General features: G+C 48.8%; 8 protein-coding genes across 8 annotated transcripts; 4 read left to right on the forward strand and 4 right to left on the reverse strand.

Moving 5' to 3' along the window:
- The first annotated feature begins 780 nt into the window (after nt 1-780).
- On the forward strand, nt 781-2469 carry EDB91DRAFT_649735 (adhesion regulating molecule). Its single transcript, XM_041327990.1, has 6 exons — nt 781-1162; nt 1221-1232; nt 1282-1439; nt 1503-1585; nt 1644-2194; nt 2289-2469. The coding sequence occupies exons 1-5, from the start codon at nt 875-877 to the stop codon at nt 1991-1993; spliced, it is 891 nt and encodes a 296-aa protein (XP_041174132.1). The 5' UTR covers nt 781-874; the 3' UTR covers nt 1994-2194; nt 2289-2469.
- On the forward strand, nt 2470-5363 carry EDB91DRAFT_649445 (lysophospholipase catalytic domain-containing protein). The gene is made up of 6 exons (XM_041327988.1): nt 2470-3660; nt 3720-3859; nt 3909-4060; nt 4112-4366; nt 4417-4464; nt 4516-5363. The coding sequence occupies exons 1-6, from the start codon at nt 2852-2854 to the stop codon at nt 5044-5046; spliced, it is 1935 nt and encodes a 644-aa protein (XP_041174133.1). The 5' UTR covers nt 2470-2851; the 3' UTR covers nt 5047-5363.
- Nucleotides 5290-6098, reverse strand: EDB91DRAFT_1084535 (uncharacterized protein; the record flags this gene model as incomplete). The annotated part of the gene is made up of 4 exons (XM_041315783.1): nt 5290-5769; nt 5828-5970; nt 6011-6039; nt 6064-6098. The coding sequence occupies 4 exons, from the start codon at nt 6096-6098 to the stop codon at nt 5290-5292; spliced, it is 687 nt and encodes a 228-aa protein (XP_041174134.1).
- A 470-nt stretch (nt 6099-6568) lies between these two features.
- On the reverse strand, nt 6569-7659 carry EDB91DRAFT_1084536 (Arl8a protein; the record flags this gene model as incomplete). The annotated part of the gene is made up of 11 exons (XM_041315784.1): nt 6569-6608; nt 6686-6711; nt 6758-6766; nt 6821-6854; nt 6904-6962; nt 7012-7092; nt 7148-7169; nt 7225-7370; nt 7428-7472; nt 7530-7575; nt 7622-7659. 11 exons carry the CDS (start codon nt 7657-7659, stop codon nt 6569-6571), a joined length of 546 nt encoding a protein of 181 aa, XP_041174135.1.
- Nucleotides 7660-7937: 278 nt separating this feature from the next.
- Nucleotides 7938-9759, reverse strand: EDB91DRAFT_1251508 (kinase-like domain-containing protein; the record flags this gene model as incomplete). The annotated part of the gene is made up of 4 exons (XM_041323391.1): nt 7938-8361; nt 8415-9046; nt 9101-9220; nt 9502-9759. 4 exons carry the CDS (start codon nt 9757-9759, stop codon nt 7938-7940), a joined length of 1434 nt encoding a protein of 477 aa, XP_041174136.1.
- A 5341-nt stretch (nt 9760-15100) lies between these two features.
- On the reverse strand, nt 15101-16041 carry EDB91DRAFT_1226245 (class II aldolase/adducin N-terminal; the record flags this gene model as incomplete). The annotated part of the gene is made up of 5 exons (XM_041320983.1): nt 15101-15162; nt 15216-15335; nt 15391-15687; nt 15796-15831; nt 15877-16041. 4 exons carry the CDS (start codon nt 16039-16041, stop codon nt 15231-15233), a joined length of 603 nt encoding a protein of 200 aa, XP_041174137.1. The 3' UTR covers nt 15101-15162; nt 15216-15230.
- A 326-nt stretch (nt 16042-16367) lies between these two features.
- Nucleotides 16368-20473, forward strand: EDB91DRAFT_650032 (mitochondrial protein Pet127-domain-containing protein). The gene is made up of 12 exons (XM_041327991.1): nt 16368-17041; nt 17105-17326; nt 17381-17450; nt 17505-17637; nt 17690-17836; nt 18119-18247; nt 18347-18469; nt 18587-18709; nt 18835-18932; nt 18996-19239; nt 19299-19590; nt 19675-20473. Exons 1-12 carry the CDS (start codon nt 16399-16401, stop codon nt 20295-20297), a joined length of 2847 nt encoding a protein of 948 aa, XP_041174138.1. The 5' UTR covers nt 16368-16398; the 3' UTR covers nt 20298-20473.
- A 1115-nt stretch (nt 20474-21588) lies between these two features.
- Nucleotides 21589-23818, forward strand: EDB91DRAFT_1205695 (cytochrome P450; the record flags this gene model as incomplete). The annotated part of the gene is made up of 13 exons (XM_041320700.1): nt 21589-21884; nt 21939-22068; nt 22118-22306; nt 22356-22507; nt 22569-22684; nt 22737-22866; nt 22922-22935; nt 22983-23172; nt 23227-23283; nt 23341-23365; nt 23412-23548; nt 23608-23740; nt 23799-23818. Coding segments are annotated over exons 1-13 (1506 nt in total), but the record flags the coding sequence as incomplete, so codon positions are not given.
- Nucleotides 23819-26255: the final 2437 nt, after the last annotated feature.

Genomic DNA, 26255 nt, shown 5'->3' on the forward strand with positions numbered 1-26255 from the left:
GTTATAATGTAACTCCTACAATACACAATGCACATCACCTACTTTCTCCAATGCCGTAAGCATGCGAACAATCTAAGACCAACTGTGTCTTCATGAGATATGAATGCTGCAGATGGACCAAAAAGATGTCGACTTCATTCGCGCGCGCGCGCAAAATCTAAATTAAAGTCAGTCAAAACAATGAGCTATGTCAAGGAGAACGCACTCATACTTAGTGCGTCCGTTCAGAAGGCACCCGTCAACAATGCGTGCATTATCATGGAACTCTTGCGTCAGTGCTTATATGTCGAGATTTGCTGCAAGATCAAGAACAGGTAACTTAGCCAGATACTCAACACATCCTAATAGGCCTCGCATCCGCTTCGAGTTCACCTCCCTGCATTTGAGTTGGCTTTCAATAGTAGGCGAAGTTCTTCACTGCGGTTATGATCATTCGATCCTATACTACCCTATCCATCTACAAGATGATTCGCGGATCCTACTCTCGAACGACGGCCTAAGTATGGGCGATGGATCACTGCATCGAACAAATATTGTGATCCTCTGTGATACTATCATCATAAAGAATTATCACTAGAAGTAAATGAAGAATTCTAGTGATGAGACGAGCCGCGCGGCGACAATCACTAGTATTACTTACCGCGTTGCATCCTACGTCGTTTCGTGTGTCGAACGTCCATGTAGTTCCCTCGCATCGCAGGCCCAACTTACTGGCACTTGGTCCTTGGACATGGACAATGGAATATTATGAAGAGCTGTACTGGTGGCAAGTCGGCGCCCAGATGATTTCCAAACTCCGACACACATACGCGTCGTAGTCGTTCCACCAAGTTGGAACAATCTTTGCAGCAGCTTCAGAATTATAGCGTTGACAATGTCAGTCAATCTGACTAGTCCTAGTACCATTCTTGCTTTCAAGGCTGGTCGTGCTTTTCGACGCGCTGGAACCAACTTCGTCGATGCCTCCCCCACCAAGGGCGCGGTTGTTGTCTTGACCAATGAGGACGGGCTCATACACTTCATGTGGAAAGACCGTACGACAGGGGAAGTTGGCGAGGATCTCATCTTGTTTCCTGGTGATGCGAAATTCGAACAGGTCCCGCAAAGTAGCTGGGGCAGGACCTATGTCCTTAAATTCGAGAGCTCTGACCAAAAACATTTCGTACGTGTGTCGCACTTACTTGTTTTTTCATCAGTTAACATCTGTTTATATATGTCAGTTCTGGCTACAGGTGATTTTGTAGCACCGACTGCTTTGACGCAGATCTGAAAGTCTTGCAGGACTCGTCAACCCGCCGCGATGAGGAATTCGTGACGAATTTGAACAGAACCCTTGCTGATCCCAACATCGTCGCTATCTGGGATGCTCGAAACATTTATCCAGCGTCGGAAGCCTCTTCATCTGCTGTTGGTGCATCTACCTCTCAACCGTCCACGGCGTAGGTTATTCGTTCGCATAATAATACCAAACGGACAATTAATAGGTACCTTTTGATATCTAGACAGCAGAACGCTCCAGCAGGTACCACCCCAGAACAACTTGAGCAACTTCGTGGGCTTGTTAGCTCAATGACCGGTTTCCCGAGTGAAGATGGTCTCTAAATTTTTCAATCAGGCTACATCATAGCTGACGATTTCCATAGAACTTTGGTTGACGGACGTCCTGTCCTCCCAAAATTTGCTTCAGCTCTTCCGATCACACCCTGAACTCCTCCCATCTCTCTTCCCTCATCTACCCCCTGAACTTCTCCCATCGTCAGATGCCACCCCGCAACAAGTGATACAAATATTGCAGCGTACGACCAACTCTCAACCTTTCCGCTCAGCTGTGGCGCAGCTTGATCGGGCACTTCGGACGGGCGCCCTCGGCGACTTTGTGAGGAGCCTTGGTCTTCCTGAGAGTGCTGCGACGGGTGTTGCTGCGTTCCTAGCTGCTATTGCTGAGCAAGCAAGACAGGAAGGTGGAACTGAAGAACGGATGGAAGAGGATTAGGGAGCACATACGCGTCGGTCGAACTGTTCTTTAGTTACGACTATCTTTCCAGATTCCTTGGTGTTGAGCTGCAGGCTTATACATGTGCCGTTTTGTTCGTACTGCGCGCTTACTGCGGGAAACTTGCGGTGGGAACAATATTCGGCGAATGCATACATGTCTTGTCGAGTTGAATCCGCGCTTGCTTATACAGGAGCTCAAGTGAGTTCTTCCATTTCGTATATTACATAACCACTAACAGTGATGGTTACCCCACGCGCATCAAACAAAACTTGATCGGTGATTGACCACACAGTCAGATTTGGCTTCCCAAATGCGTTGCATCATCTGATGAATGATGTAATGTCTTATTCTCACTAGTTGATGTTTTTGTCACGCTAACCGTCAAAATCTAATTGATACTGATCGGACCGTCCATCCGTTGATATCCGTTTGTCATGCGTTACTGCACGGACCGCTTCATCAATAATATTTACAGTGGCCATCTCCAACTTCCGTTACGAGTTTTTCCTAGTGGAGCCGTGTAAATACCGATCAATGGGAGAACGACAAAGGACTGGTGATTTTTACCGCGATATTTTCGGGCGGTATTTGTCTTTCCAGCTGAGTACCACTAATGCTAGCTCTTTATATTGGAGTGCTCTGCACCCAGGTCAATGGCAATGCTTCTGACAAAGCGGACCCCTCGCATCCTTCGAGCTGCGATAAGTCGCTGAATTATCGGAAGAAAATCGTTTCAACCTCAGAGGTCGTATCACATGTTGCCCACTCTTCCATTGGTTTCTCCATGCCCCGCGGGATCCTCGTAGCGGAATGCTTATAACGTTGACCCTGGCGGGGCGATAAGCCCCTTCAACGATGCTTGCCACTATCCTTGTCGTATCGTCACTGCCCCTACTCGTTGTGGCACAGAGTGCAGCGAGCCTTGCATATACCCCTGTTTATGGCGCATGCCCGAGCGGGTTCAACCTTGTTCGGCAAGCGGGCTTCAGTGCTGCTGGCAATCAGACTCTAAGTCCTCAAGAAGCTGCGTACATCAGCGCCCGCAAATCAAATGTCTCACCTAATGCTTGGAAGACCTATCTCTCCAATATCGAGGCTACCAACGCGTCGTTACCTTCCTATGTCTCCGGCATCCTCAGTGGCAACAGCAGCGGCATCGCGGATTATCCCAACCTGGGAATCGCGTGTAGCGGTGGAGGGTGGAGAGCTACGATGTTTGGTGCTGGTGTTCTGAATGTACTGGATGGTCGGTATGACATGTCTGTTGCGTTGGGTACGGGTGGGTTGCTTCAGGCAGCCCAGTACCTTACAGGTCTCTCTGGTGGCTCGAATCTGGTAGGATCGTTGGCTCAGGCCAACTTCCCTACCATGGATGTCCTAGCTTTTGGCACGAATTCGACAGACCCCACATATACATGGGGCGGATGGTTGTCGCAGATCAACCAAGAGGCGCCATTCACCAACGCGACTCAGAACAGCGAGTATCTCCAGGTGCTCATCGAGGAAGTGCGCGGGAAGTTTGAGGCAGGCTTTGCTGTTTCTTATGTGGATGTGATTGCGCGCGACAACGGACGTCATTTCGTGAACGGCACTGACCTTGGCAATTTCTTTGACGATTCGTTGGCGCATGGAGCAGGATATACCTGGTCAGGCGTTGCAAATGTGTAAGTGTAGGTTGTGACTCATCGTTGACATTTTGGATGACGATCATCCATCTTTGTAGCTCAACTTTCATGTCATACGAGCAACCGTTCCCCATTCTCGTTGCAACACTGTTGTCTCCCAACGGAAATATGTCCACCGTCATCCCAAATTCGAGCTTCATTGTTCCAACCTCCAATCCCATCATGGAGTTCAACGTTTGTAAGTACTGTGGGTGGTATGCAGTCCTCTTGCTTAGCTTGAGTTTCAGATGAAATGGGATCATATGATCCTACCCTTGCAGCCTTTACGCCTATGAAATATCTTGGAACGATGAATGAGTCCATCTGTGTCACTAATTATGATCAGAGTGGCCTTGTCATGGGAGCTTCCGGTGATTGGAATACGTTTTATAATACATCGGTGGAAACTTCCTTTGGATAGTCGCATACGCCTTGGCTAATCTATGGACAGGAATCGACCTTCGAAGCCTCATCGATATACCCCATCATCGAGGCTCTCAATAGTACACTTCCTCAAACCAACGTCGTCCTCGATGGCACGCTCTTCCCAAACTCTTTCCATGGTCCCACTACAGAGGGCACGTTCGTTGACGCCGGAGAAACAGTAATCGCGATGTCCGACGGCGGAAGTGACGGAGAAGCCGTCCCGATTCAACCTTTGCTGGTCAAGGCAAGAGGGGTTGACACCATTTTTGCCATTGACTCTGTGGGTCGTTTTATTACCCATTTGATCCACTCCTTAACATACAACTTAAGAACCAAGACTGGGGAAATGCATATTGGTCCGCTGGTGGGTCTCTGATTGTAAGTCAACTTCTTCGCGTTTATTTTCCGTGTGCTGAGCAAGGACGTCAGAACACGCAAAACCGCATCAACGCACTCTTCCCCACCGCATACTCGTTCCCTCCTGTCCCAACCAATGTCTCCGAGTTCATTACACAGAACCTCTCTACGAGGCCCACTTTCTTCGGATGCGATTCCAGCACGGAGGCACCGTTGATAATTTATTTAGCAAATGGTGGTCCACCAAGGAATGGCGAGACACCACTGACGAATGTTGCGCCAAATAACGTCACAACCGCACAAATGCAAGGGTTCCTCGACCAGACTTACACAATCGCTACGCAAGGAAACCCAGCAAACGCAAGTAGTGCGATCGACCCTGAGTGGCCCGCATGCCTTGCATGCGGAGTTGTGGACCGCGCGCGGAATAGGAGTGGGGTTGAGAGAAGTGGGGTGTGTTCCAGCTGCTTTGAGCGATACTGCTGGAATGGTTCGACGTATGGGCTGGAGGTGATCAGTGGTGCTCGCAGCTTGTATGTCAGTGGAGGGTGGAGGATTGCGGGAATGGTGGCTACGTCCTTATTTGTATTGGCTTTCATTTGAGGTCGGGCGAGACCTGGGTTCACGCGATGGGTTAATACTGAGGGTGCGTATTTCATAGGATCCGACACATTAGATTTCATGTTCGCCTGTAAAGTTGCGCATCATGGACATGCTAGATATTTACCTCGCAACCTGACCTCGAGAGGAGGGAGGAGCTGTCATTATTTTACAGTGTCTGTAGGTAACTATAAGGAGCAAGTTTGAGCTCAACCAAGCTTGTGTATCGCCGTTTCAGCGGTATGGTCAAGTACCAGATCTGGCAGTCAGATGCGACAAATCTAAGGTGTGAGGGAGTTCCCATGCGGACGCCTGTGATCTTTCTTGTAAATTACCAACCATCCATGGCATCGGGGCAAAACTCGCCGTATTTGAAACTGGGGCAGCTGGTAGTTGTGTGCCCACTACGCCAGGAATGTCTCTGACAGGCCAATGAAGGACTTCCTGCGCAGCATGTTCCCAATGTATAGCATCCCCAGACATGTCTTCATAGGCGGTACTTTGTGCCGGGGGAAGTTCGTGAACCGGAGAACTCAAAGGTTCTCCAAAGAACACTGCAGCGGGGTGAGTCTTTGCCCCTGCCTCTGCGTCTCCAAACCAGTGGTTTAAAGCGCTCCTTAGGTGTCGGGGTGTGCAGGGCTCTATCACCAGGTATTGGGCACTTTCTGGAACGTCCTGAATAGCGCTTGACGCATGCATCGCTCGTGAAGAATGCTCCACACGCGTCTTGTGTTCAATCGTTCACTGTCATGTTCATGGACTGGGATAAGAATGAAAGTCTTACATTTCTGTTCTGGCCTGTCGATTGATCGTCACCTATCTTCCTTTTCTTCCGCAAGTTCGCTATACGGACTTCGGTTTTGCGCTTGCGCGGTGGCATCTGACTGGAGTATAGAAGCCCTGCAGCCCCGCCCCGAGCTCCGTGTGCTTGGCAATTGTATTTTGTATTGTATACGTACACACTTACGGACTGTCCGAAACTCCACACACACAAAACTTGAAACCACTCACCTTACTTACTTAAAACTATCAAATGCATGCAAATACTCCCACATGGCATACCACCCTGAGGTTTGTGTGTTCCATAACTTCCATTGGAGTGCAAGTCATAAGCATCATGGGGTGTGGATGGCAAGGTCATGTTCGTCTACGTCACTGCCATAAGTACGTAATGGTAGTCAAAATGAATTGAATAAGCCGCTGGATGACTTTCCGGAGCGTTTTGGAAAACTGAGTGACGTGGGCGATCCCGTCCTGGTGTGCTCAGATCAGATGCCATTCAGTGGTGATGCAAGCGCAGGGATGAACTGCGCCAGGCGTCACAGATTCAAATTGTTCCGGAAAACCAAAACCCGATATAGTTCTTCCCCGTGCCTTCTCAAGCCGCGCGTGATCTCATCAAAGTATATTAATGCGATATTGCACAATATATCGATCCTACTAGATGCCTAGAATGGGGTGAAGTTGACTGTGGTCCATAAACTATGCGGTGAGTCGGGATAGCACCTTCGAGGTTGTGCTGAGCCTAATGACCACGATCTGAGAGCCAGCGGAGGACTATATCCCTATAATAGATGGTCATACAATTAGTCAAGAATTTGAGGATCAAAATGAATTCATGAATTAGAGAACTGGAACGCACAAATTATGTTGGCTTTTCATCGAACACTGGTAGAGCGTTAGCGCACACGGCAGCTAGGATGAAAAGTCTCACCGAATAGCACTGGTACAATATGTAATTAGTGCGTTGAAAATATGCAATAGTTATAAGACTTACTGAGACTGGACGGTCTTGTATCTTGTCCAGTTGACTTCACTCGAAAATGAGTGGGAATGCGGTATTGAATATACTCTACTCACAGGTCGCGTATAAGATCCTTGACAGATGCGTGTGAGGGGATGTCATTCTTGTTTCCAAGCTGTATCAAAGTAAGCAATCCTATAGATGTTCTGAGGTAGTAAGCTCACCACTAAGAGAGGAACACCTGCTAGACTCGGCTGCGCTAATAGCTGGTGCAATTCAAAGCGCGCCGTATCAAACTTCTCTTGCTTTAAGCAGCATCGGCGTTAGAACTGAAACCACCAATTGCACAGCATAGCCTACATCAGCCGAATCAACCACGAATCTGTAACGAGGGAGCATGAAACCACCTATCAAACGCAAACAAGCGGACGACGTACACGACAGCATCGACTCCATTACAATAGCGCTCCCACATTGAGCGAAACTTCGGCTGTCCTGCGACATCCCATATCTTCAGGGTCACCGCGCCTTTGCGTACCTTGCGATAGTTGAACGCAACGGTGGGGACGACGTCTTCTGACCACTAAGTGGGGTGGGCCGCTTGGGTAAAGGAGAAGCCAATGATAAAACACAGTCGCACCTGTCCCGAGCCAATGACATTCACAAATGATGTCTTTCCAGAAGCCTTCGTGAAGGCGTGTCAGTATGCATTTCTTGAATCATAATGTATGGACCCACGCACTTGGAGCCCAACCACGGATATTTCAGCGGCTTTGGAGAAGAATATGCTGCAGAATTTGAAGATTTTGCTGCTGTAAGGAGAGGCTGGCTTACCTACTGAACCAGGAGAGCACCGAAGATATGAAAGTCATGGTAATGACGACAACATGGTCGACCGTTCATTGAGCGCGGCGCTTCTTGATGCGTGGGAACTACACTGGTCTTGCACAGGACTCGAAGCTTGATGCTTAACTTTAAATAAGTAGTCAACTTTGAATGGCCAAGGCACCTCGTATTATTTCTTTAGCAAAACACTGTCCGCAAGAGTGGTCAGTCGCGTACGTACTGCCCTACAGAGCCCTACATTGAACATAATTGAATGTGCTGAACAGTAACCGAAACAAGGGTAGAGACCTGCGACAGCCAAATTCTAAAGTCTACACTCATCTGCCTGCATCTCCAATAAACGAACACGTGCAGAGAGTACTCCCGACAAACTCGCCATCTCAGGGTGAGCCAGAACAAATAAATCCAGAGCCACAATAGCTGCATTGACCCAATGAACACTGCGAACAGCATACTTTGTTACCCAATGGGCGTAGACACCTTTACTTCCGATTGACAGCTGAAAAGTCTGTAGTTCATCATCTATCATCAGGGAAGGCAAACGAGCCTTGATATCATCAGAGAGGCCGGAGGGATGAATGGCAGACGTAAAATGCTCGGTGAATACCAGACGGTCCTCGCGGAAAATTTCGTCATGCAGGGGATCGTTGCCAACAGCGATCATTGCTGGGCACATCACGGCGCATTGCAAGGGTAATCGACAAGCCCATTCATCCCAATCTAAGATTCTGATAAGATTGTCAGCCACATGAAATTGCCCATATTAACAAGTATTTCATACCCAGTGATGTTGAAATCGTCGTCAACAAGGACATTCATTTGGTTAAGGTCAGTGTGCATCAGTGGAAATGGGAAGGTGTCCAAGGACGGGACAAAATACTTTTCTTCGGCCATGGCACGAAAGATCAGGCAATCGATGGGGTCGAATGCAGAGAGATCACCAGTGAAGATGCGTGTGAGGCGGGGGTCGATTCTCCTGAGTATCCATCTCAGTGTTGACTGAGCGTTGGCATGCATGAGAGTGCGCGCCAGCAAGTCTGCGGTGTATTGCGCCAGCTGAGCCAGGACTTTTCCTCTCGCAGCTGGTGGTGGGAACCTTGCATTCCATTCCAACGTCCTGCCATCAATCCAATCCAGCAGTATATAGGGTGTCCCTATGCCATCACCATCCTTGCTATCCGACCAAGCATGTACGGTGGCAACAGGTATACTGGGTATAATGCTGTGCACATAGCGCATCGTGGTCACTGTAGCTTCAATGGGCGAGGGCGTCTCGTCATATGGAACACGAAGAGCCCAGACTGTGCCGTCCTCGAAGATGATGCGATTGACGATGTTACAACCGCCAGAAAATTTATCGCCTTCTGAGATGGTGCAAGGTTGGTCCCTAATTGACGAAGCCGTTTTCAAAACCTGATCCCAATTAATTTTTATGCGGGTTTCCTGTTGTAGTCAGCGACGGTCTACCAAGGATTCAGCAAATGATATGATCAAACGGGGCGTGATCATCATACCCTCATGGTCAAGGTGAACGTATAACTTCAATGCGAAGTGACGAATCTCAATGGACGATATAAGGTGCAAAACCTATGTCAAACTGTCAGAGGATCGTAAGGTTGTAACGTGATTACTAACCAAAATCTCGAGACCGACCAGACTTCTTATTGTATTACTGTAAACTTGTCAAAAGGTCCCTCAAAAGTGCACCGCGTCTTTGTTGAAAGTGGATCCACGCTCACAAGATCAGAGCGGTCAGTCACCTATTACTCTATTGTGAACATAATTACGTGTGCTGAAAAGTAACCGAAACAAGGGTAATTCTAAAGTCTACACTCATCCTCCTGCATCTCCAATAAACGAACACGTACAGAGAGTAATACTCCTGGCAATCTCGCTATCTCAGGGTGGGCCAGAACAAATATATCCAGAGCCACAATACCTGCCTTGACCCATTGAGCACTGCGAACAGCATACTTTGTTACCCAATGGGCGTAGACACCTTTACTCCCGATTGACAACTGGAAAGTCTGTAGCTCATCATCTATCATCATGGAATGCAAACGAGCCTCGGTATCATCAGGGAGGCTGGAGGGATGAATGGCAGATGTAAAATGCTCGGTAATCATGCTCCAGGTATGTCTCAGGTAATGTCAACCTCTTGATGATATCATTAGCTAGGTCCTTACCAACAAGATTCCCTACTATTACCTCTTGAATGACGCCGCCATCATCCTACGCATAGCCAAGTTCACAAACCCTTTGCGATCTCGTTATCCTCCACCGCTCGACAAGTATTGGTCTTTTATGGAGCAATGTTGGTCTGCTGACCCTCAGGACCGTCCATCGACGGAGAGAGTTGATGACACGATCAGGAATGAATTTTACTCGCTGTCTAGACCACACTGATTCTTGAATTGTTTTGCATACCATGATCCCTTTACATTCCACTAGATAAGCGGCATGCGGTACAGTAGATGTAGGCTCACCTCCGAACGAGCTTTGTATTCGTCACTCTGTTATATGTACCTATCACATAGATCTAGTCACGAGTCCTATCCGCACAACACACCTAGACGGACCCTCAGACCAAAACAAAATGCTTGGCGAGACACGCTGTCATGGAACATCTATAGGCAGTCGAGGAGGTCGTACTAGTACCACTCGTGCTCAAATTTCGGGGTATCATAGTACGATAGAAGTATCAGTAGTCCGCAGATATACAAATATCAATATACACGAACCCAAATCATCCTCTCGAAAGCAGACAGCATGAGGATACGAGCCAAGTCTAAATATGACTGACTCTCGTGTGCACGAGCCCTCTACGTCAATTCCACATCTCCGCACTGGGGTGGTGTCTCACGATAATAGAGGTTAGTTTGCTTCCCTCTCATTTCCCAGGTATCCTCCTCGAATGTGAAGCCCGCATATTCGAGGGCCGCAGCGTAGATCTTCTCCTCGGGCTCGACATGCTGAAGATTCGCGCCAGGCATGCATCGACCTTCTCAGCCCAATTTCCGCAGGGGAGGCTAAACGTGTAGTACCTGAACTTGAAATGGCGAGTAATAAGAAATATATTCAGCTAATTATTCCTAGCCGTCATGGCTCGCAACAGAACTTCGAGCTTGATCTACGTACCTCGGGACTTGAATGGCGTCTGTTAGTATTGTACCTTCCAAGACCGTCGACACTTGCTTGTTGCATGCCTGGATCTCTTTCCGAGGTCAAATTCGTCCAACGAGCCTACGAGAAAGTATACAAACCTTCGCAAGTCTCCAGTGAGGTTCCTTGAGTCCTTTGTTGTTACTCTCAATTCTAAACATGCAGCTTAGTACTCTTCTCTTCGGCATCGTCACTTACCATATCACTCTTGCTGCGGCATACCCCACAATGGGAGACATCGCAAATCGTTCTTGTGAGCATTAGTTACTAGCAACAGTGTAGCCACAATGGTATTAAAGATAGCTGCAGACCTTCATAAATGACAATCAGGTCGGTTCGAATCTCACTGTTTCCGACTACAAGAGAGGTAGGCTGATAAGATTAGAATGCATTCAATCCCTCTCATGTTGCAATGTGCAACGAACTTAGAAGATGCCACAAATGGTGGTGACTACACTGGCGCTCATTGGTCTACGGGACATCGAATGTATTGATGCTCCGACAACTGAAATAATAGCCAAGGCTGTCAGGTGAGAAGTAAGGAGATTTGATGAATAGGAAGGAGGGAAGGGCACACCCTGTGGCTTGCCTGTACAGTGCACGCGTGTTATGAGGTATGAAAAGGTTCAGACATGAAAGACTCAGGCCTGAGTATTGACGCGGTGACTGCATGCTCCATCGCCTGCAGACATGCTGAAGACAGGAATGGACTGGCTGAAAGAAATATGTGGACGTGCAGCACCTTGTGTTTTTCACAACCCATCCACATAGTCTCTTGCATATAGAAGGACGTACACTTGTAGTGCGAGTGGCTGTACTTGAGCGCTTTGTCTACAAGTACACATTGATGAATCAACGAACACGAGGGTAACACATGGAATATAGAACACGCACCGCAGTACACGACTTAAACGAATGGGTGCCCAACTTCCTTGACTCCAAACCAAACGCCCACTTTCTCAGCTTACAGGTTGTGCCTCTCGTTGTCCATCTGAACTTCTGAACGGCGCTTCTCGTGAGTGACCATGCACGTCTGTAAGGCAAAGCTGACCGGCAGGTTACCAGCAACTTTGAATTCCCGCAAAGTTCTGTTGCGAATTCTCGCATTATACCGCAGCAACACCTGCGTGCAGAGTCCCTAAGCTGTCGTATCAGAACGGAATATTGAATTCCTGTAAGCAGACTGCCTCGCGAACAAGGCCTCGTGCGCATGTATTGACAAGTATGTAGTAGGCTCGTTGAGTCACCAGTGATATTTGCCGTTGCCAAATAACCCGCTCCAAATCACAAGCTTCTCTCGCAAACGTAGTCCACGATCTGCTGTGGTCGAGACCCCGAGCGCCGACCATGTCTTCCCCAACTAGTGAGAAGCAACAGACACCACCGTTCATGCCCCGCCAAACGATGCGAGGTCATACCAAGTGGGTACGAGGTGTTGTGCACCTGCCTGGTGGACGTCGTATCATCACGTCTTCGGATGACACCTCCCTCCGACTATGGGACCTGGAGAGCAGCAAACATATAGAACATTACTGACGGGATGAAGCACAAATACTCACAATAGCATTGTCTCCAGACAGTAAGACTGTTGCAAGCGGAAGTGAAGATGGGAGAGTGAGGTTGTGGGACATCGAGACGGGGAAGGTCGTCGCCAAATGGACAGACACTAATATCGTATTTTCAGTGTGCTGGAGTGCAGATGGTAGGCGAGTCGTGAGCGGATCCTTTGATGGGACCGCAAGAGTGCGGAATGTCAGGACCGGCGAAACAGTCCTGGCAATCACGACCGGGCACCGGTATGTGTTGGCGGTGATATACTCACCAGACAACACGAAAATTGCGACAGGTGGAGCATACAAGAATGCAGCAAAAATATGGGATGCAAGGACGGGCGAGCTGCTCGCCACACTCGAGCATAATTCAATAGTTTCGAGTTTGGCATGGACGTCGGATAGAAAGAAGCTTATATCCGCATCAGAGTCGATTAGGATATTTGACACTGGCACATGGCAGCAGATCGCCATTCTCCGGGAGGGTCACACAAACTTTGTAAACGACATCTCTTTGTCTCTCAACAACCGCCTCCTTGCAAGCGCTTCACAAGATGAAACAGCACGGCTGTGGAATCTCGACACGAACCTCACAGTCGGACCACCCCTCCAGCACAAAGGCATCCTGGGTTGCGCAGCCTTGTCACCTGATGGAAAGGTGCTAGTTACTGGTTGTGAGGACAAAAATGTGTACGTGTGGGACATCTATGCTGTCCTGAAAGAAGCTGGCTTTGAAGGCTTGATGTCCATTCCTCATGCGGTTGTAAGTCTCGCGTCTTTTCGGTAAAGACAATGCTAATCTCCTACTTGCAGACCCCGACTGGAAAATCGTTAACGGACGTGCGTGACTTGCTTCTCGACCTTTTCAATCATCTTAGATCAACATTGTAGAGAGATGCTACGCGTCGTCCAGCTCAGCTTAAGCGACTACAACGAGGGTTTTTCGATGATCCGCGAGGCGACATTCGTGTGCGTTGTCAGCACTTCCTAAATCTATTTCACTGTGATCTGTTTCTCTCAGTCCTCTACAGCGCGTGGTACCAATCACCATCCCTCTGTACGTGTCGACGGCACTCCCGTTGTACTCCTTGGCCGTCTTTCTTCGTTCTTCCGCCATTCTCCAACCAACATCAATGAAGCAATCGAACTTCGGCAGCGCCCAAGGCGGTCTCTCTTTTCTCGTCGCGGTCCTCGCACTGTCGAAGTTCCTGCAGTACGGGACAAAAAGGTCTGTCTTTCTTCGTGTGCATTTCCAATTGCCGTGGTTCGATGACCTCTGTCCAGCCATTGTATGTTGTTCCGCGTCCCAAGGCGAAACCCACGCAGCAGCAGCAAGGCCAATCACAATGCCAAGGTCAAGCTTCATCATCGCACTCTCAGCCTGCTACCGCCTCGACATCCATGACACCTGCCCCTGCTACTAGTACCACCACACCAGGTGCAGTACGTCGACCCTTCCCATTGTGGGCTCGTCTCGTGCTTTTTCTCTGCTGTGCGTCTCCCCCACACTCCAGTGGTCATTAATACTGCAGCAAGTGGAGAATTATTTCATCTTTGCATATTTAATTCTGTCGTGAATAATGTCATCACTTTGTCAATATCTCTCAAATTGAAAACCAAATTCCCCTGCAAATTATGAGCGGATACACGCGATATGCAACAACAAATTAAGCTCCTCCCCAATCCACAATGCTCCCGATCACCACTCTCCGTGCTTAGCACCTCCGACGCTCTCCTAGCATGTCTCCTAGCATGAGCCCGTTCGCGCTCATGTCCGCTTTATCGAGACTTAAGGGTGATCCGTCAGAGGTATATGCCTAAGGAAGGATATTAGCATTGTGATATATCACTCAGATATTCTACAGTACTTTTACTCTTTCTGTTTACACTACATATTTAAGGTTAGCCCACCGTCCACACACCTCAGTCTCGTTACGTGCGACTGAGGTGTGTATACTCTATTCCGCCTCACTATGCACATACTTACTTTGTTTCCTCTTAGGCTCGTATCGTAGCTCTCACCTTCCATACGCTTGCATACCCAAGGCTCATCCATCTCTCCGTGCATCGAACTAAGCCTGAACGCCGTGCTCAACGAAGCAACATTGATCACAGACGCAGAGGACAGTCCTTCTTTCTTTCGCATTTCCAGGCAGTCCACTTATCGCCCAGCTCGTGGTACATCCACGGCATGCTTGATGCTCCAAAACAAGATGAGCGCGCAAACGGAAGTGCTTATTAGAACGTTAAGTGTTAGGAGATCGGGTGGCGTGCGGGTGGTATCATTGATAGTTCGAGCAGGTGGGCAAGGATTATTGCTATTTGTACTACCTAGGCATCAGTGTTTGTGAGCTGTGAGCGAACCGTGCATAAGAACCCCTTCGTACGGAAGATACGAGACCCAGGAGAGATCGATCAACTGGTTCCAAAGAAGCAAGCCATCGCGTGTGGCGAGAAGTTAAAGCCATCTGTGGTGAAGGCTGAGGTAAAAGTGTGCTGAAGAGCTTAGAGCACCGCATCAGATTCTTGGGACAAATGCTGCACTAATGTTTGGCAAGCAGCCTGTAAACTGACGAAGTCATCGAGGCAGTTGGCGATGCACCGGTATACTAGTATGATGGTGTGAGCATGCCGGACTACGGCAGGTACGCTGGCCATGCTGTACACGTCGTTTTCAGGCTCGTGCAATATTACACAGGTTTAGGGCCTTTTTGCATGAATTTCGGACGCGTTCAGCGTTCGTTTTTTTTTGTAACCGTTACTAATTCTCGCTTCGCATGTCACCCAGATGAGCCTGATGCCATCATTCCAGACAGCCTTCCGCAAAACCAGTCTTCTTTTTTTCTTCGCCATTAATGTTATGTACTCACCTCCTCTGAGACAGACTACTGGGGGTATTTGAAGTCTGTTTCTAATTGACCACAAACAACAGCATGTCCTTCCTCACGGTCATCGACGGCGCCATGAAATTCGCTGAATAACACACGATCCTAAGTATCCATCGTGGCTGAGAGATCCCTTTTAAGAACGATGGACGCCAAATACCTCATAAAAAGCACAGCTATCCTGGTTAATGGGATCAAGCAGCACCCCAAGGGTGCTGAACGCCTTGCCATACGCGGTGTGCGAATGCGCAGAACAGATGACATCTGGGCGAGCTTCATGAATCGCTGAATGTATCATGTTTGCCGACCTATTGAGGGACCGAATAGGCCCAGATTCCTTATCCTGTATTTTACCTTCGTGGTCTACGAGAAGGAGGAGCTCAGGCTGGACGAGCTTGAAGTGAACATTTTGGGGCAAGTGGTGAATATTATGATTTTGATCTTGGCATGACAAGTACTTACCCAGGGGTTAATCTAGCAGCAATCTGGCATGGCAGGGTCCTTTCGGAAGAGCAATTAGATGTCGCGTGCACCATGTTATCAGTGTCATCATTCTTACCAGAACAGTCATGTGTCCAGCAAGGCCTGCGTCATAGCCATACTTTGTTGCGTTTCATGATGACGGCGCTTCCTGTTACGATGAAACGATACACCCACCGAAGATACGGTATGCTTGAGCCAGGTGGGATTTTATAAACGCTCGATGTTCGAGTGCATCAGAGAACGTAGGACGAGCGGGTACATCGTTCAAGTGATCCCTCAACGAAGTCCTCGTAAGACTGTTGCTGGCGTCCCCCGATGGTGCGACCATAGTAATTCTGTGGATCGAATATTGAAACTTCGAATGTGGGACGAGTTTGTAGCACCCTGGTGGGCCTGGTCCCTATTATAACATCAACCTTCCTCGGTTGTCGCAACAACCTCTGGATAAAGGTCCGAATACCATCACGGCACTCACATGGGCCCGAATTACCAAAATTTCCCGACGCGCAACAATACTTTGTTAGTGGAGGTACAAGTTATCTTGTAACTTATGAGTGGCAGAGTGAGAAGCCATTCCCAATCGAGTAACTGACCCTAAGTTTTATGTAAATAAGCGCCCATAAAAAAAGCTTTTCACCAACCTCAAGCTGTGAACTTCAACGACTATTATTACCGCAACGTTTGGATGCACCGTCTTCACAATGCACGCTCCATCGCTATCGGTGCACTCTCCTGCAGAAAACGAGCGTTTGGCGTGTCTGCGAGTGTTTTAAATGCCAACTCGGACGCCGGCTCAACTCGAAGTCAGAACCAGAACCAGGACCTGGGAAAGGATGAAAGCCCAAGTAGGGAAACGGTGGATGGTGAACAGGGAGAACAGGATGGGCAGGGGCATGGATACATCGCGGGGAAGCTCTCGCGCTCTCTGCGTAGCCGGCGTGAACCCCAGCGCCGCCACGCAAATAGCTCATACGCCAAAGAAGAACACGCCGACGCTAATACCACCAGGTCCTCCTTCGACGCCGAATCATTCATAGAGATTATCACGAAAAAATCTGATAGCGCTGCAGACATCCCAAGCTCTCACCACGTTCCGGTGGCAGGTGCTTCGAAGAGAAGACAAAAAGACAAGCAGCCAAAGAAAAAGAAGGGGCAGGGGAAAGTGAAAATAAAATTCGTTAATGCACGACCTACTGTGGAATCAGCGCGTGCCTCCCTTGCAGGGTTCGACGCGAAGCGTACTGGGGTACTTCAGCTACTGTTGAAGGGCTCTGGGGAGATCAATCACTCAGAAAGGGATGGTTGGACAACCGGGTGGGGCGAAGACGGTGCGTTTCCCGTGACATGACTGTGATTTTATTTCTCATTTGACTCTGGTTCATTGTGTGCAGTGCTTCGACCTGGGGAGAATGCGAATTATGGATTGCAGGGTTCGTTCTGTGGCGATGTACGAGAAAGTAGGAATGGGTCTGCGCGACGTGGGCAACCGCCGCATATGGGCCGTCGCCATCCCCTGCCTTATACCCGCCGCGTAGAGGGTCTCTTCGATGACGTACAGGATCTAAATGCTCCTTCATCAAGCAAACCGAGCTCCATCAATAACGTATTGGAAGGTGCGTGGTATTCTTAAAGGTTTTGAACGTGATTTCAATACTTATGCCGCGCAGATATTGACCCACCTTCGGAACACAAGCCTATTGCGCGGCTTGCGCATGGGCTTGATAGGGTGTTGTTCAAGTGTGTCTTTCTCCCCCATCCTGTTATAAACGGCAAGATAACTTGATTTCGTAGCCCTGGTGTGCACTGGCTCCAAGATCCACGCTCACGTGTATATAATTTCACGCCCTGGCTTGAGAGCATACCCAAAGTTACGGATTTCGCGTTCGAGCGCGTCACTGGGTTCATAAGGAGTTCTCATGACAACGTATGTTCGATCTGTTTTCAATCCACAAGGTCTGAGCACACTCACCCAATAGGACCTTCATACCCTCGCTAAAATCCACTCCCGACCATATGTTGGCTCTACCTCTTCCCTGACTGGTCTGCTGAGCCATATTTACTTCCTCATGTCTGGCGGAGAGGGTGTAGATACGAGTATTTTGAGTGGCGCGTTTGCGCATGAGGTGGGTGATTGTTTGAGGCTGATTTTTGGGCATGGGTTTCATCATTCTCTCTGTTGCGCGGCTTTTATCCAAATTCGTGGGCTGCGCGTTGCGGGCGCACGTCCCAGTTCTAACCTCTTGTGTTCTGCAATGTGTGCTTTTCTCCCCTGAATCCGGGGTCTGTGCTTGTGCTGACGTCTCTACATACCTTTCACTTTCACTACACGCGTCCCTGGACGCGTCTATACGTTCCCCCGTTCTCCTGATCCATTTCCCGATACCGGCTGACATATCTGTTCACAGCCGACGACCTTTACCCCAGGCCAGCGCATGCCCGTATCAGTCGTGTTACGGTACAATGATGGCGTATGGGCGGTCGACTCCGGCAAGGACGGCGAGGATGACAGCGAAAAGAATGTTTTGACTTGGATGGTGAGTCGTGCGGGTACATTTGGTTCTATTTTCATTTACACTCGTGTTGTAAATTTCGATTAGCGTACCGCATAACTAATGTCTGCGTTTGCATCACAGGGCACCCTCCTTGAAAAATTCCTGACAGTTCCGGAGCCTGAATTCAAGACTCTGCTGCGCTCCTCGCCCGCACCCGCTGAGGGTGAGGAGGATAACAGGAGGGAGGCATATAGGTATGCGAAGGTGCGTTTCTCTCCTGTGTTATGTTGGGTAGCGAACGCTGACACTTTCAATTCGTGTATGTGTTGTATGATGTCCACATTGTCCTGGTTGACTTTGTGATTGACATTGCGGGATCAGAGTGACCGCTTTTTGATGCGCTCCCAGCTCGATTGCGTGGATCCTCGCTTACCAGGAACAGGCGTTTTTGATGTCAAAACCCGTGCTGCGGTGCCCATCCGACTGGATTTACTGAATTTTGAGGTACGTGTTCTTGATTTTGGTTGGGTGCCATCCATTATAGTACATCATTTGCATCTTAACTCGGCTCAGTCTTTTGGTAATATTCTTTGAACTGGGACTGGGCTAACGGTGTTCGTTGGATGCAGGAGAACTCAGGTTACCTCATTCGCACGCTGAACGGGCCATTGGAGAGCTTTGAAAAGGAATACTACGATTTAATTCGGAGTGCGTTTCTGAAATACAGGTGTGTTAGTTTCCCGCTCTTTTCGCTTCCTCCCGTCTCGACCTCATGTTCATCGCTTACTAGCTTCCAAGCCCGTATCGGTAACATGGATGGCGTGTTTGTTGCTTATCACAACACGGCTCGCGTTTTTGGATTCCAATATGTCTCGCTCGAGGAGATGGACGCGCGGTTGTTCGGACCAGATGTGAAACCTGCTGGTGTTCTTAACGGAGGTAGTTCACCCACCCGAGGCGCGCGTATATTCGAGAAGTGCGTGAGACTGTTGGAAAAAGTGATGGATGAGATCGTTGTGGTGTTTGGCAATAGGGTAAGCCCGTTTCTTTCTCTTGTCCACCTTTTTGGTGACTCTGGTGTGGCTATGGATAGAGCGTGAAATGCACAATCGAGACACGGGAACGCTCGTCGAAGATGAACATATGGGTTGAGCCTGTCGAGTGGGACGCGGAGAAAGAAGGGAAGGGAAAGGATGTGATAGTAGAGTTGAAAGAGGGAGAGGAAGAGAAAGTCAGGGAGCAAGGGAAAGAGGGTGGGGGTGAAGAGAGACAGGCGAAGACCGAGGAGCCACCGATTGTTCAGATCGACGTAGAGGTGCAGAACTTTGTCGCTGGCCAGCCTGTCTCGGGCTCGAGAGCGATTGGTGTCGCGCCTGATGAGAACTGTACGTCGTTATTCTTATTTCCTTTCTATTCACTTTTTCTATTCACTTGCTCTGTCATCGTATGTCCTGACGTCGGGGTTACAGGGATTCTCCACTGGTCCGTCTCGCATAGTTCGTTGGAAGCCTCCAAAATTCGCGCGAACCTCGCATCTGCGAAAGAGAGACAGTTCCGCGCGTGGAATTTCCCAGCGAATATCAGCGGACCCGAGGAGATGAAAGCATGGTGGAACGCGCTGGATTTCGGCGGACGGAAGAATGCCGCTTCTCCTTTAGGTGACGGTGATGGGACTGTGAGCGAGGGAGAAGCAGTGAGCGGGCTACGTGAAGTGGTGGCAGGCGACGAGAGCTGTGTCGCAATGGAGGAGAACAGTTTGATAGAGGAAGGACCTGAAGCCGATGAGAACAAAATCAAGAATGGCGCGCAGTCGTTCAACTCCAGGCTCTTCCGACCGGCATCGACGAGTATTGAACGATTGCGCCAGCTATCGAGAGATGGGAGAGAGGAGACTTTGAGGGCAGAGGCTGAGGAGGAGGCGATGGGAAGGGAGAAAATTGTTTGGGGGCTTTTGGGAAATGGAGGCGCTGCGAGCAGTGAAACCAAGGAAGTGGCCGAGGATAGCAGTTCGACATCAACTGTTACTCAGGCTTCAGAGATGGGGGCAGTCGATGCGGTGGAAAAAAGGAGCAAAGAGAACGATAAAGAGTGAATGGAGAACATTTCCCCGTATTGTTCAACGCGCTGCCGCCGATATGTTGTCGACCTTCTATCTACGACGGTGTCTACTGCGAGTGGACTCATGAAACAGCACCTCAAGTTAATCATTAGTTATTCAGTACTCAGTACGTTGCACGCTATATTTTTGTGCGATTTACGTTTGCATTTTCAGGTGGATATCGCATAAGTATACGACTCATGGTAACTTATACCACATTGCAGAGGCAGCCCTACGCGGATAATAATAATCAAGCACTGCTCTACTTCCGATCAGGCGGTCGCTGTTGCGATCCGACGACAAAGAGAGCGATCTGTCCAGCCAACATCAACTTGAAGGTCTCATCATGATGAGGTTCTATGAATCAGACATTGGCGACGCCTTCGACAAGGCCTGCTCCTTGCGGCATGTTCCAATTATTATGAAAGGTCTTCGATCATCGCCTTGCAAGACTCGCGGTCATCACGCGATCACTGGCACATTGAGTGATAGGCTGGAACTTCATACACAGTGACAACAATTCCTTCCGCCGTATTAACACAGGGATATTCCAACATTGGAGGACCTTCGGCAGGTGAAGTCTCGTATTAGTATATCTCATACCATGACCTTTCAACTCGCATGACTGCAGAACTACGACTTTTGTTTATAGATGGCAACCTTCTACTGTGTTTGTAGCGCGTTAGGTCCTCTCATCGCGAAGCGGTAGATCCTAAAATCGAAACAGTGTGCTAACATTGCAGATGATTCCCCCATTCTGAAGTTTATTGAGACACAGGTCGCTGGTATATATGAAGTTCGGATGTGACGAGTTCCACTCAGAGACCGTTCGTTTGGGCTGTTGGAATTGACTGACCTTGTCCTAGTGGGTCTCGACTTCGCCTTCGTTGATTATCAGTACGTGGTGGTCCTCAGTACATCTATATTCATGATTCCCGTGCAGTGCCTCCTGGCTTCCCTGATCTCGAAGATATGATATGTGATCAGCCACTGGGCAGCTACGCGGCGAGACCCATTGAGGCAAATTCGTGACATGTGCGCGCTCCGCAGGTATCGCCCGTGCTCGCTTCGACGGACAAAGTTTGGCTGGATAACGTTACCGTTTAGAACTGCATGTATGTAAGATGCCGACACTGCACCGGCAAAGTCCGTTGCATGGTGCAGCTTCGTGTTTGGCCGAGAGATTTTGATTTTAGGGGCAGCAATTTCAAATGTCATTTTAGAATCGAGCGAGGAAGTTGAGTAATTAAGGGTTTTTTTTCGTGAAATGCCGCAGCATTCCCACCAGAGGTTCTCTCTGATGTCATTCCTCCTTTCCCTTGCGGTTATAAGGACCGTTGCATTATGGCTGCTCAGGTACTGCTCGAATGATGGTCCCTTCAGTTGATGGCCGCCTCGCTATCCTCGTTGGCGTTCCTTTGTCCTTGGTTGCCGTCACTGCCCTCAGACGGTTCATCGAGAGCCGGCGGAATAAACCCTCTCTTCCCCCAGGCCCAGCGCCGCTCCCACTGGTAGGGAACGTCTTATCAATTGACACAAACGAGCCTTGGGTGACGTATACTGAATGGCGTGCTACTTACGGTACGTGGACAGACAGTGTGGTGCATATGTGGTGCAGCTCAAATATTTTATCAGGGGACTTGATCTTCGTGCGACTCCTAGACCAGGAAACGGTCGTGATCAATTCTCAGCATATCGCAGAAGCCTTGCTGGACAAGCGTTCTCGCATTTACTCCGATAGACCGTACTTAGCTACACTCGAGCCGTGGGTTCTTCGAATATTCTTCCATTTAATCATTCTGAAGTCCAGGCAGATATGGCTGGACGATCAACTTTGCATTCATAGGTTACGGCGATGAATGGCGTCTTTGCCGACGACTCTTCCATCAAACGTTCCGTCCCGAGTCTGCACTCAAGTTTCGTCCAATGCAACTCAAGCGAGCTCGTGAGATGGTGGTCAACCTAATCGACGAACCCCAACATTATGAGTCCCACTTCGCAACGTCATTGCATGTATTTTTACACATCGAGCGATTATTTACCTGTTCACAGATTATCGTCCTCTGTTGCGATGTCAGCTGTATATGACTACGATGCCAGTGCTCGCGATGATCCTGTGGTCCAGCTCGTGATCAAAGCGCTAGTTCCGGGCTTGACTGTGTTGACCCCGGAGAGAGCAATGCTGCTTAACGCTTTCCCATTCTGTGAGCTCAACTGTCTTTGACGAGACAGAGTTAACATACTGAGCACTCTTGTGGGATGCAGTACTGAAGTTACCTGACTGGTGCTGGGGATCCTCGATCAAGCGTGGTGCTCGATCTTCAAGGGATCGCGTGAATGAAATGGCCGACGTGCCTTTTCGATATGTGCAGAAGCACATGGTGGGTATTTCATTTTGTTCTAGTTCCAGACATTGATTACATGCGTGCCAAGGCCGACAGCTCGCTCCTCGGCCAGTCCTCAATGGTAGCAGAAAATTTGCAACGGATGGAGACGCAAGATGAGGCCTCGAAACCAATGTTCGAGACTGCCTTGAGGAAAGCAGCTACTACTGCTGTTGTCGGTGAGTAGCGTTTTTTCAAGCGGTGTCATGCTCTTGATATATCCGCACTATGCAGCCTCGTATGAGACGGTAAGTGAATGTCCGAATTCCATGTCTGCCCCTTGACCTCTTTACAGACTTCTGCAAGCTTGATGGTTTTTCTTCTCGCGATGGTATTATATCCGGATGTTCAGAGACGTGCACAAGTGGAGATCGACTCAGTGATTGGAAGAGATCGACTGCCTACATTTGAGGACAGAGCATCACTACCATACGTCGAGGCAGTTCTGCGGGAGACTTTCCGATGGGAGCCTATTGTACCCCTTGGTAACTTAGACTTCTTACTGTGTGATCTCGCCTGTACTAAAGACGATCTTCTAGGCGTGCCGCATGCTACATCGAGTGACGATACATATAATGGTTACTTCATTCCAAAAGGTGTGCTATTTTTCCGATGAACATATTACTTGTAAAAAAAAAACTCACGTTCATCAGGAGCGACCATTGTGTACAACACATGGTCAGATGGATTCTCTCCAGCTTTCGCGATACTGACCTCATTTCAGGGCCATTTCACGGGATGAAAAGCGGTACCCCAACGCATCCCGTTTCATGCCAGAGAGGTTCATCGACGTCAACGGCGCGCTGACCAATGATGACCCTGCGGAGTACATTTTTGGCCTAGGTCGGCGTATATGCGCAGGTGGGTTGAGTTGTTTTAGTGCCGCAGAGCATGTGATGAACAAGGTGTCTTCTAATCAGGCCGGTCTACTGCCGATGCCTCTGTATGGTCTGCCATTGTGACCATGCTGGCTACAGTGGATATTTCTTCCGCCAAAGATGACCAGGGTAAAGTGATCGACTTCACCCCCGAGTTCATCCCCGGAGTGGTTCGGTACTTAGTTTCCTCATGTCCTTCTGACCTGCCGTCACTAACGGTGTTGTTGCTTTAGCTTTCCTGCGGTCTTCCCTTGCAGTATTTCAACTCGTTCTCACATTCATTCAGGACTGGTGGATGCGTTGCGGAATACTGTGTAATATGCTTGCTTCTATAATACTAGTGACATATCTGTATATTGGTGCGAGATCGGAACATCATTGCGCCTGCCAATGAGCATAAGCGAGTAATCCATGTTATATATTGACTAGATGACCTATGTAGTCACTTTGGTGGATGTGGAGAGTCAGAGACTAAATGATTTGGATATGCAGAGGACGCTGGAAAACTTGAACCTAGCTTTACTATTATCAACTGGGATGAAACTCACTGTCTTGAACCAGCCTTTCACCACCCAGATTTCATGACAATCATCATTAGCCGGTTAGGAAGCATGGCTACATAGGAGGTGTTACAAGAGTAAGTACATATCGGCAGAATGCTAACTCACAAACGCTGATGCCAGGTCGTACATCCAGGAATAATCCTTCACCACCTGCTCGAGCTAGCAGGGACACCACCCACACGCTACCTGATCTCCCAGTACTCAACGTCCTAATAAGCGCACCCGTATCCGTGTTCATCTGGCTTTGGAGTATCAAGCATTCCGTGGAAGTGAGCTGGGTGATAAGCGGATTGCCTGGAACACGCGACAAGAAAGGAATGTCTTCTGCGTCTGCAATCAATGCTATTCGCCGACACGGCATTCGGGCTTAATTTGGTGCGTGGAGAGATGGGGGGCGCGTGCGATAAGCCTTGGGTACGGAAACGGGCATTCAGGCTGATACTGGGAGACATGCGTTGGAGAGCGTCGGAGGTGCTGAGTACGGGGAGTGGTGATCGGGAGCATCGAGGATTGTGTGTGAACTTGGTTTGTTGTCACATATCGCGTGTATCCGGTCATAATTTGCGGGATTTGGTTTTCACTTTGAGAGAGACATCAACAAAGAGATAGCATTTTTACAACAGAACTAAATATTGTGCAGAGATGAAATTGCTGCAGTATTAATGGCCGTCAGAGTGTGGGGGAGACGCAGAGTAGAGAAAAAGTATGAGATGAGCCCACAATGGGAGGGGTCGTCTTGTTGCACCTGGTGTGGTGGTGCCAGTAGCAGGAGAGGGTGTCGTGGATGACGAGGAAACAGCAGACTCAATTTACGATGATGACGCCTGGGCTTGGCCGTGCGATTGGCTTTGCTGCTGTCGTGTTCGTTTCGCCTTGTGATGCGGAGCAACATACAATGACAGAAATAATCGAACCCCGGTGACTGTAAATGCACCCGAAGAACATACCCTTTTGTCCCGTACTGCAGCAACTTCAACAGTACGAAGACCGCGATGAGTTGGGCGTTGCTGAAGTTCGGTTACTTCCCAAGCATTGGTGCAAGAGCGGCGAAAGAGCGAAGAAAGGCGGTCAAGGAGTGCACTTGGACTCCCCAAAGAGGGTGCGAAAGTGCTGCCGCCGCGTGCAGAGGATTGAGAGAAAGAGGTCAGAATAGAAACGGATTTAGAAAGCGCTGACGACGCATACCAATATTGCCTTGAGCATCATCGAAAAACCCTGGTGTTAGTTGGTGGGTATACTTAAGCTGAGCCGGACGTCGCGTAGCATCACGCTAGAATTTTCATCTAAAGTGATTGAAAAGTTTGAGAAACAAGTCGTCTACAAGCATTAACGATTTCCCAGCGGCAACCTGCGAGTGGGAGATTAGTGTGGTCTTTACCAAAGAACCATGAGATTTACACTCACATCGGGAATGGACAAGAGGTCTTCAAGGTGTAAGGATTGCATATCCTCTAGACACCGATCATGCTTCAAAGCGAAGACGACGTGACTCCGTTACTCTTCGCATCCGAGTTACAAACTTCCATTTTCATTTCCTTTTACGATCTTACCTTGTGCTCACTCTATGCGCTGCAATGCAATGTGTTCAGGAGACTAAGTGTATTGCATGTGAGGGTAACTGAGCTGAGTAGTTTCCGACAACTAGGAGAAGATAGATAGAGACATTGGTGTTGGAATCGAACAAGTGCGCCCGCAGCCGTGGCGCTCCATTATTCGTTCGTATCTTCTGATTGGTTGAGCTTATCGAATCGTATGTTTCTATTGTTCGGTCTTGTGATTCACTTTCGCTCTTGTACCTACTGAATCCTTTGTGTGCTATGGCCAGCGCCTTCTCCATTGTCCCGAGTTTCACTTACTTACAAGATCACTCAAACTATTTAGCCAGCACTGTTTCGACTCGTTACCTCAGACGTTTGCCTTCGCGTGCACGATCTGAGGTAAGATACTTAGTTCTTTACTTATATTTCACCTTTGCTTACATCGCGCAGAGTGTCTGTCTATTACAGGTGAATATACCAGACGTTTGCCTTCGCGTGCACGATCTGAGAGTGTCTGTCTATTACAGACCTGCGCAACTATATTAATCCTTTAATTGGAAAGGTACGCGACTCGATATACGAGAACAAA

Source organism: Suillus paluster, assembly GCF_016628075.1.
Source record: "Suillus paluster strain FC165 chromosome Unknown EDB91scaffold_55, whole genome shotgun sequence".
In the NCBI taxonomy this organism is placed as follows: Eukaryota; Fungi; Basidiomycota; class Agaricomycetes; order Boletales; family Suillaceae; genus Suillus; species Suillus paluster.

Excerpts from the sequence above, each read along its gene's own strand:
- EDB91DRAFT_649735 (XM_041327990.1), top strand. The coding sequence starts at position 875 with ATGTCAGTCAATCTGACTAGTCCTAGTACCATTCTTGCTTTCAAGGCT. Across the intron at positions 1,440-1,502 it reads ACCTCTCAACCGTCCACGGC|ACAGCAGAACGCTCCAGCAG; the intron begins GTAGGTTATTCG and ends TTTGATATCTAG. Across the intron at positions 1,586-1,643 it reads CTCAATGACCGGTTTCCCGA|AACTTTGGTTGACGGACGTC; the intron begins GTGAAGATGGTC and ends CGATTTCCATAG.
- EDB91DRAFT_649445 (XM_041327988.1), top strand. The coding sequence starts at position 2,852 with ATGCTTGCCACTATCCTTGTCGTATCGTCACTGCCCCTACTCGTTGTG. Across the intron at positions 3,661-3,719 it reads TGGTCAGGCGTTGCAAATGT|CTCAACTTTCATGTCATACG; the intron begins GTAAGTGTAGGT and ends CCATCTTTGTAG. Across the intron at positions 3,860-3,908 it reads CATCATGGAGTTCAACGTTT|ATGAAATGGGATCATATGAT; the intron begins GTAAGTACTGTG and ends CTTGAGTTTCAG.
- EDB91DRAFT_650032 (XM_041327991.1), top strand. The coding sequence starts at position 16,399 with ATGCACCGTCTTCACAATGCACGCTCCATCGCTATCGGTGCACTCTCC. Across the intron at positions 18,470-18,586 it reads AGGCATATAGGTATGCGAAG|AGTGACCGCTTTTTGATGCG; the intron begins GTGCGTTTCTCT and ends TTGCGGGATCAG. Across the intron at positions 18,933-18,995 it reads AGTGCGTTTCTGAAATACAG|CTTCCAAGCCCGTATCGGTA; the intron begins GTGTGTTAGTTT and ends ATCGCTTACTAG.